Source organism: Martes martes (genome assembly GCF_963455335.1).
Source record: "Martes martes genome assembly, chromosome: 8".
Lineage (NCBI taxonomy): Eukaryota > Metazoa > Chordata > Mammalia > Carnivora > Mustelidae > Martes > Martes martes.
The window spans coordinates 82805242-82815331 of NC_137895.1; the positions used below are offsets into that span (position 1 = coordinate 82805242).

The 10090-nt window shown below is 46.4% G+C and overlaps 1 protein-coding gene across 1 annotated transcript; it reads left to right on the forward strand.

Annotated features, from left to right (window-relative positions):
• Nucleotides 1–941: 941 nt before the first annotated feature.
• Nucleotides 942–9577, forward strand: PCED1B (PC-esterase domain containing 1B). The gene is made up of 2 exons (XM_080812249.1): nucleotides 942–1092; nucleotides 7980–9577. Exon 2 carries the CDS (start codon nucleotides 8013–8015, stop codon nucleotides 9309–9311), a length of 1299 nt encoding a protein of 432 aa, XP_080668375.1. The 5' UTR covers nucleotides 942–1092; nucleotides 7980–8012; the 3' UTR covers nucleotides 9312–9577.
• Nucleotides 9578–10090: the final 513 nt, after the last annotated feature.

Genomic DNA, 10090 nt, shown 5'->3' on the forward strand with positions numbered 1-10090 from the left:
GGAACTCCGGAGAAAAGTTTGGGCTGGTTAAATTCGCTGAGCACTTAAAAATGCGGCAGACCTCACGCTAATGGCTTTGTTCAAGTAACCCTCAATTCATAATATTGTTCTCGTTTTGTTGATGAGGGCTCTGAAGTGCAAAAAAAATTTACTTAAGCGGCCCGGGGTCGCAGAGGCGAGCAAGCAGTGCAACCGGATGTAAACCCAGGGGGCTGACTCCGGGCCCCCCTCCGAGCCGCTGGCAACAATTCAGGAGTCATCTGCATACAAATGGTGATTGATAAGGAGACCGAATAATTTGTTTCCATCCGAAGTGGGACTTTTTTTGGTGGGGGGAGGGGTGCCCTTAAGAACTGCGCGGGGAGAACGGGGCGGGGGGGGGGGGGGTGGTAAGCCAGAACCGTGTAGGGCAAATTGAGAAGTGTGATCACCGTGTTGACGGATGCGTGAGAGTGGACGGACTTACCGAGGGAAAGAAGGTTGAAGAAAAGAAGAAAGGAGACGATTAGTGGGTCCCGAGAGAGACCAACAGTTGGGGAATTGCCCGAGAAAGAGAAACTGACACAGGATCCTGGGGGAGGTGAGCCGGGAGACAAGGGTGTCAGTCTGGGGCAGTTATCCGAAGGGAGTCACCCTGGGGGGCCCTGGCCCCCCCGAGGAGCTGGGAACGAGGCTGGGGTGATAAGGACCACGAGGTGGCCATTGACAGGGGCGGTGGGGAAATCTCTGGTCATTTACTGACCACCATTTCCCCGGGTTGGTGGAGTTGGAAGCAGCATTAAAGTAAGGAGGAGTGAGTGGGAGGTGAGGACCCAGCCACAGGCAGTGCAAACAACTTTTTTTGAAAGTGGCCTTGAAGGGGAAGCAAAAGATAGGACTGTCTGGAGGTGGAGTCAAAGAAGTTTCCTTTCTTTTCTAAAGCAAGAAACCAGAATGTGTTTAGTGCTTAAGGGAAGGGACCAGCCAAAGGAGAAGGGAGAAAAAGTAGAATGCGTAATTATCCGCTCTCCAGGGGACATTCTGGAGCAGAGTTCCTGAGAAGGTGGAAGGGCGAGCCACCTGAGCTGAGGAACTACTTTTACACCTGAGGAGGTAAAGCTCTGCCCCTGTGGAAGGGAGGAGAACGGGAGTGTGGGCTGGTAGGTTCCATGGAGGGAACAGGAGCGAGGTGCTGTCTGCAGGCTTGGGTTTTTTCCGAGGTCCCCGAGGGGAGAGGTGGTTGTGCCGAAGGTTTAAAGGTGCCTAAGGCAAGGCAGGCGCCGTACTAGGCCCTTCAAAGACATTGACGTGTGATCTCTTTTCCTCTTCACTGTTGTTCAGTGAGGTAGGCGAATCTTACTTACCCTCGTTTGACACCAGAGGAAACGGTGGCTCAGCACTGTGGGCAGTCAGCCCAAGAGCTCACAGCTGTTTGAGGCCAGAGTCCACGTCTATCTTCATTGTCTCCTGGAAGGGAAAGCCCGCTCCCTGCCTTTCCGTTATCTTGCAGTCTTTGGGGAGTAATGGGGAGGGAGTTAGCGGATGTCGTTTAAATAATGGCTTGAGACCAGAATGTGGAAGTTCGTCAAAGACTGTACAGGATTGAAATCCTATTTTTGTTTATATGAATTACTTTGATTTTTTTTACTTTTTTTAAAGATTTTATTTATTATTTATTTGACAGGCAGAGAGGCAGGCAGAGAGAGAGGAAGGGAAGCAGGCTCGCTGCCTAGCAGAGAGCCGGATGTGGGGCTCGATCCCAGGACCCTGGGATCATGACCTGAGCCGAAGGCAGAGGCTTTAACCCACTGAGCCACCCAGGCACCCCTGATTTTTTTTTTTTTAACTTTGGGAAATCCTTTTGCAAAACAAGAGCTGTTATTGGTGTTGCTTTTTAGTATATGTGCTGCTGAAGCGAGCACTTGGTGTTGCTTGTTAATGGGTCTCTTTGAATAAAGGCTCCATAGTTTATCTTTCGTTTTTTTGGAGAGGTTACCTGCTATGAACCCCCACTTCATTCGTAAAGGATGTTACCTGTGTTTCTTTATAAAGTCCATAGGAACATTTTCTATTAGCCTATCACTATGGGAAAAAATATGCTCCCTTATGGATTTTAATTTTTTTAAAAGATTTTATTTATTTGTCAGAGAGAAAGAGCAAGTGAGCACAAGCAGGAAGAGCAGCAGGCAGAGGGAAAAGCAGGCTCCCCGCTGAGTTGGGAGCCCGATGTGGGACTTAATTCCAGGACCCTGGGATCATAACCTGAGCCAAAGGCAGATGCTTAATTGAGCCATCCAAGCGTTCCCCACCCCCCCTTACGGATTTTTAAACTTGGTAACTTTCAGACTCTTAAAGCATGTGAAATTCTTCTGTGGATATTTTATTGCGAAAGAATCACAAATTTAAGGTTGTGGCTCTGTAGGGATGGTGATGATACAGATTGAATAGGTCTGCAGGGATTCCTGCCTCCACAAGGAAAACTTGTGGTTACGTGGAACCCACTTTGAAGTTTCAGTTTTCCATTTACATCACGTGTGTTTGAGATGTTAGACGTGGTGAGGACTCCCTGAATAGCCAAGTTAGAAATATGGGCCATATGGTAGGGTTGGGTGATACCGGGATGGGGTAGAGGAAACCTGACAGTAGTTAGTGGGGGAGGGGGATGAGTCAAATTTGCGGAATGACAACTGTCAGAGCCCCATATAGACCCAGGTGTTCTCTGAATTTTTGCTGAATTAATTAATTGGACTGCCGAGCTGAGAGCCCTCTTTTAGGGGTGAGGTTATTTGGAGTGGGGGGATTAGAATTGGACTTTCTCCTGGCTGATAAGTTGCAAATGATTTGCCATTATTTACCATAGCATCTCACAATACTTTTATGTGTTTTTTATTTTATGTGTTTTTTTAAATTTACTCCTAAAACCACTTTTTAAAAATAGTAGGCCTGCATTATTTCCCCCTTTTTTGCATTCTATAGAAAAGTGTGTGTTAGCTGACTTGGCCCAGAGCAAAAGATGAATTTCTTGAGCAATCAGCAAACCTCAGGCCATTCCCAAAGACAAGTTTTCCCAAAGAGAAGTTTTTTGTTGTTGTTGTGTGTTTTTTTTTTTTTAAGATTTTATTTATTTGACAGACAGAGATCACAAGTAGGCAGAGAGGTAGGCAGAGAGAGGAGGAAGCAGGCTCCATGCTGAGCAGAGAGCCCGATGTGGGGCTCGATCCCAGAACCCTGGAATCATGACCTGAGCCGAAGGCAGAGGCTTTAACCCACTGAGCCACCCAGGCGCCCCCCCCCCAAAGAGAAGTTTGAATTGTTTTTCTTCTTCGGAAACTTTATATGGAAACTTTATATGTAATTTAATGTTTGACAAGTTGAAAGCCTACTTAGAAAAAACTAAGCAGATGCCAAGACATTAAGGCGAATTCCTGAAAAATTACTGTATTTGTACCATCTATTCCATTAAAATGTGAGGGAATCTTGGAAAGTTCAAAACATTGATTTGATTACCAAAAATGCAGTTAGAAGGAAGTGAACTATTTATATTCCCAGGATAATGTTGCCTTAAGACGGTTAGTCTTCTGCAAGAAACTTTTAAGCTAGTTACAAGTACTTCCTACAACTAATCAAAACAACATCCTAATCGTTAGGGATTACCTCTGATTTAAGATTTCATTGCAGGGTCTCTAGGGCCGCTGACCTATTTCTATGTCTGTCTTCCTGTAACTAAAGATCAGTAAGAAAAGAAAAAAAAATTAACCTAATTTCTACAATTGATTAATGAAAAACAAATGTTACATATTTGGTTTATGATAGTTATATAGCAATAGTCAATGATTTATAAGTCGTGGCTTATGAAGCTATTAAAAAATTAATTACCCCCAAAGAAATCTAAGCAAAATGCTTGAAAGGTATTTATTATAGTAGTAGCCATTATTAATGTATGTTTCTGTCAGAGCTTAGTCAAAGTCCATATAGAACCCATGGAACTAGCTTAAAATATGATTTCAGGAATCACCATGAAACTCTTTAAAAAAACAAAAAGGTGTTAATTTGAGGTTGGAATCGCAGATTGCAAGGCTCACGGGTCCATCTCCCCCTTCCCCCTTGACTCCTGCAACAGGCTTCCCCTCTTCATTTGCATTCATCCTTTGTAGCTGCTAGCACCTTCCATATTTGCCTCTTATGTGTCTCTTCGCTTGCAGCTGCTCTTAAGAGAAGAGACTGTTTTTTTCACTTGTAGTCCTTCTACCTAGTACAGTATCAGGTTCGCAATGATCTTTATTGAATGAATGAATGAGTGAGTCACTCTTATCTACAAAATCGCTACCCAAACTAATAAGTGAGTTGAGCAAATTTGAAGCAAAGAGGCCTAGGCTCAAAAGATCAGTAATCTGTTTTCAAATCCCTTTTTTGTTTCAGTTTTTTGGAAATAAAAAGAGCTCTGAAAATGAAACTTAACCAACCTTTTTTTTAGAGTTACCTCTGATTTATTCTTAATTCACCAACACCCACCCACCCCCACCAAAGTCACTTTGGTTTTGTTAGGTAGTGCTTGGTATCTTAGTTTAAGCAATTCCCAAGGTTATAGTCCCAGGGTTGTCTGATTTGCTAATCCCGTTACAGTCAGTGGTGCTCTTTATCAAGAATTTCATGAATTTCCTTTTCAGTATAACTTCTAACTGGAGTGCTCTTTCCAGTCATTTATTTCCTCCTCCCTTCTTTTCCACAGTCTATTCTGCTTGCCTGTGCCACCGCAGAAGAACAATGAGAAATTCCTAGGGAGACCTTTTTGCCCAGTTTTGACTCCGAGCTCTTAGCGCATTATCTGGGTGGGTTAAGTTCCCTGGTGGGGACACAGGGCAGCCAGGATTCCTCACACACTCAGAAGGCCTGGGAGTCTGCAGAATTGTGTTTTGGTTATTCTAAAATCCAGGTCACTTACTTTTGACATGTCTCTTGGTAGAGATTAAGGTAGGGGATGAAATGTGTATACTGTTACTCATAGTCGTCCCCCCCCAACCTTCCCTGTGCACATAAACCACCTCTCCTGGGCAGGCAGAGGAAATGGTTGCCTGCCTGTGCCTTAAAGACACACCAAAGCACTCTTCTGTCTTGTCTTCAAACACCTTCCTAACAGGAGCCAAGCTTTTCCATTCAGACCAGCCTACCTGGCATTCTGCTATAAAGGAGCGCTCCCTACAGAGACAGACTTTGGTGTCAGTGGTTTTAAATTTTGGCTCCATCGCATCAATGTCCTTCCCTATAAATTGGAAATGATAAAAATTCTCTCGTAAATAGGATTATATTTGTAAAGCAGCTGGCCTCCGGTAGCCATTCAACAAACATTAATTTTACTTTATTTGAAATCTTTCACTTGGATCATCTCATTGGCTCAGCACAGAACCTTGCTAGACAAACAGGACAGACCCTGTAAATCCGCCCCCCCTTAATAGTTGATTAACCTGGTGTTTTGAAACTTGCTCCATAATTATAATAACTAACCCTTATCCAGCTTACTACTGGTCAGGGATTGTTCTAACCATTTTATATTGAGTCCTCCTGTGAAATCTGTGAAGCGGACACTCAAAGTCCCATTTTGCAGATGAGGAAAATTGAGACAGAGAAAGGCTAAGTAAGTGCCCAAGGACGAAGAGCTGGTAAATAGAATAGTTGGGATTCACACCCAAGTAGTGTTGCTCCCAAAGCAGTGCTCTTTACCAGTATACTTCAGTTTCTCTGTTTCCCACAGCATCTGAGTGGTGGATTGGACTCCCGCCTGTAAGTCCCAGTCTAGAGGGCTTCACACCCAGGAAACAAAGTACCCTGCCGGGAGAGCCACCAGGTTATCAGAGCTGCCCACTCACCACAGGGAGAGAACTCCCATGGAACGGGATGGTGTTCAGTATCTTAGGGGACGAGGCCTATGTTGGGAGCAGAGTGCCAGCCCAGAGAGAACACACGAGTGGCACCATGAGAACCCGAGAAATTCTGGGAGGAGGTTTCCCCCTTCCTTTTGCACCTTGGAGACTGGGGTCTGGGGCAGGGGAGTACTTTTGTTCACAAAGCCCCTGAAAGTCCTCAGCACCTGTTTTCTATGTTCATGACCCTTAGTACTTTGTGTCATAGTTCCCACTGACTGTTTCTGATCTGCTCCTGAAGGGCGTGACCGGGTTGTACTCATTTTTATATCCCCTCTGGGGAGCGCCAAGTAGACACCTAACAAGTATGAAAAATCATTCCTAAGGAACATGGCTGAGCCCCAGAGGGATCTGGAGTTCGCTTAAGGTGTTATTTCATTGTACTGCAATGAGCTCTATCCTCTTTTTAAGCTTTTTTTTTTTTCTTTTTTTCTGATAACAAAAACATTGGAATGAAGATTCTTTGGGGGGAAAATCAGCCAGTATTTTCAACTGTTCTCGTAGGGCAACTCTGAGAGACCACCCATGTTCATGTTTTTATTTTTGTACTTCTACCCATTTAAAACCACAAATAGTACAGCTTTGATAAACTGTAATTTAATAATAGCTATCCATCTGCCCCTCTTAAAATGCCTACTGATACCTAAAAGACTACAAGTATCAAGCCACAGTGGATTTTATTGGCTTCTGTGTAATTGTATGATGTGGATGCCATGTTCTTCCCCATGTGAGATCTGTTGATGATACTGAAGCGTGTTTTTACCTTTTATTCATTAATGGATATGGTTGTAAATGATAACTTTAAAATAAAGTTTTGAAGATGAGTTTCACAACTCTTAATGTTTTATGCAAAGTCCTCAGGAGGAAAAACTTTTCTTCTACCCTGTTAGGTTCTGTGTCTGGAGCCCTGTCAACTAAAGACAGGTTAAAAGGAGAAAAAGCACACAATTTTTACCAATATTTATGTGTGTAGGACTTCACACGGTAGAAACTCAAAGAAGCAGATTCATGGGCTTATGTATCATTTTAACAAAGGAAAAATAGGTTTGGGTTTCATGGGATGATGAATTGTGAAAACTCAGAAATATATGGTGGAACTAATAGAAAATCGGGGTTATTTTAGTAAAGTCAGCTTATGCAAACTCATCTTGGTGTCGACAGCTCCCTGTCTTCTTCCTTGACTCTTCTCTTCCTGGTGAGGGAAGGAGCACCTGCCTCAAAGGGAAATTTATACACTGCATTGAGGTGGAGAACTTTTCCTGTGTCTGCTGATTCTTAGTTGCTTTCAGCTCAAAATAATCCTTATTTTAAAATGGCATTATTTGGGGGTGGCATATTCTGATCATCTTCCTATGGAAAGCAAAGAATATTACAGCTGTAACATGTGAATTATTTCCAGTGTTATTGCCCTTTTTTACAAGTCAGACTCTCTGCTGAGCAGGGAGCCCAATATGGGGCTTGATCCCAGGACCCCAGGATCATGACCAAAATTGAAGGCAGGCAGTTAACCAGCTGAGCCACCCAGGCACCCCATACTTTTCCTTTCTATTGTTTGTTGCATTTCATTGAATTCTTTTGAAGTTATTAAAAGAAACATACAATTATATAAAGTATATTTACAGAAAAGGAGGGAAGGCAAGTCACTCATTATCCTACTTTTCTCTTAAAAGCTCTGTTTTTGCATATTTTCTTTCAATGATATGTTTCCTATAGTTCCAACAACACAGGGCTCACATGTGACATGTAACCTCTTCAGTTTAACATATCAGCGTTCCCACGTCCTTTCTCACTCACCATCTTCATTGTGAAGCAGCTGCAAAGTCTGCCTCCCCATTCTCCAGGGGTCAGACACCTGAGCTGCCTTCCCAGGGGCAGTTTCCCCTCTAGCCAGGGGAGGGCCTGGGGTTTGGCTGCTTCAGACCTGGTGGGACTCCCGCCTCCCAAGAGCCAAGGGTCAGGGGTTCACAGGTCAAGGTGAGGCGTGGCCAAGCAGGGCTCCCTTCTTGCTGTCTTCCCACTCCCAGGCCAACCCTCCATCCCCTTCCTCGAGAACCCCCCAGCCACTCTATCCTTCTATCCTAGCGATCTGAAGACCTGCTGCGTGCCCTGGGCGCCATGGTCCACCTGCAGGCCTCCGAAGTGCAGCAGCTGCTCCACAACAAGTTCGTGGTCATCCTGGGAGACTCTGTCCAAAGGGCGGTGTACAAGGACCTGGTGCTCCTGCTGCAGAAGGACTGCCTGCTCACTACCGACCAGCTCAGGGCCAAGGGGGAGGAGACCTTTGAAAAGGACAAGCTGGTGGACGGAGGCCAGATGGGCCCCATGCACAACGGCATCCAGTACCGGGAGGTCCGCCAGTTCTGCGACGATCACCACCTGGTGCGCTTCTACTTCCTCACGCGCGTCTACTCCAGCTACCTGGAGGCCGTCCTGCAGGAGCTGCAGTCCAGCGAGCACGGCCTCCCGGATGTGATCATCATGAACTCGTGCCTCTGGGACCTGTCCAGGTACGGCCCAGACTCCTGGCAGAGCTACCTGAAGAACCTGGAGAGCCTGTTCGGGCTCCTGGGCCAGGTGCTGCCCGAGTCGTGCCTGCTGGTGTGGAACACGGCCATGCCCGTGGGCGAGCAGATCACGGCGGGCTTCCTGCCGCCGGAGCACCAGCCCGGGGATGACTCCCTGAGGGTCCAAGTCATTGAAGCCAACTTCTACAGCTCTACCGAGGCGAAGAAGCACGGCTTCGACGTGCTGGACTTGCACTTCCACTTCCGCCACGCCGAGCAGCACCTGCAGCGCGACGGTGTGCACTGGAACCAGCGCGCGCACCGCCACCTCTCCCAGCTGCTGCTGGCGCACGTGGCCGACGCCTGGGGCGTGGAGCTGCCGCAGCGCGACAGTGTGGGCGCGTGTGTCCGGGCCGGCCCGGCGAGGGCGGGACGCGGCCGGGGCGTTCAGAGGCGGAGGCAGGCTGGCAGGGCTCCACGGGCTTTCCCGCCTTCAAGGTGCGGCCCCCTACTCCCAAGTCCCCTTCTGCCTCTGCCCCAGCCTCCCCGCCTGCCCTTGCCCCCGCAGCCTCATCCCTTTACTTTTCACCCGGTGATGCCGCGGTTCCTCTTTTGTCCCCAAGATACGAATTTTGCCTCAGACGAGCCTTTCCAGTCGGATCAGATCTCAAACTATTTCCATTCAGATGTCCCCTCACCGATCCAGACAGGATTTTCCTCTGAAGATGACTTCGTGATCGATCCTCAGCCCCCCGTGCCCCCTGGCCCCCTACCCTATCTGCATCGAGCCCCTGTGATTCATAGGGGCTTCCCCCGCTACGTGCCTCGTGGCCCCTATGGGTCCTGGGGTCGGCGGCCGAGATCTTCCAGGAGACGGGCCCATTCCTACCCACAGCCAAGGCCTCAGTAAACCCTCCTCATGTTCGTGGACTGGACAGATCATCTGACTCTCCCGAAACAGACTGACCTTGTTAACTTAAGCCTTAGGTCCGTGCTCGGACTTCAGTTCAGTCATTGCATCACCGGTAATGGCAGGGAAGGGCAGTCTCTTCCATTTTTGTTGACTATGGCCTCTTCCTCTGTTCTCTGGGGGTGACCAAGCATTATTCCCACCTCCCCCACTCCCTATTCTGTTTCTCTTTTTTGTAAACAGAAAATGGAAATAAAGAAGTTGTTTCATGAAAGTAGTGGGTTTGGGGTATGTCTATATTTAAATGGTGCCTCTCCCTTCCATTAAGAATTAGCTTCTTAAAAAGCAAGGACAGTATCTGCTGACTGTTTATGGCATCTACTTTACGATAAACTACTCAAAGTGGAATTGTCTAAAATCGTTCTGAAGGTTTCCATAAGTTGGACCTGATTCCTTACCAATCAACAGAAGAACTTGAACTTTTTATGGTATTTTCCAGAGTTTCTCAAAGAGAAACTCTTTGAGAGTTTGAATTGTAAAACCGGGAAAGCTAAATAAATAATATTTAACTGACGCAAACAAGGAAACAAGCTAAGAGAGGTGAGTGACTTGTCCTAGGTCACACAAAAATCCCTCTTCCACAAGTCTTTTCTAGTTTATACGAGTTTCTGACTGACATGAACTTTCAGACCATGGGGACTGATTGCTACCACAGTAATGTCACACTAAGAGGGACAGTTAACCAAACATGGTCTTTCTATGAAAATGATGGTGAAAAC

Bases quoted from the DNA above. Each gene is read 5' to 3' on its own strand.
- PCED1B (XM_080812249.1), top strand. From the start codon at position 8,013: ATGGTCCACCTGCAGGCCTCCGAAGTGCAGCAGCTGCTCCACAACAAG.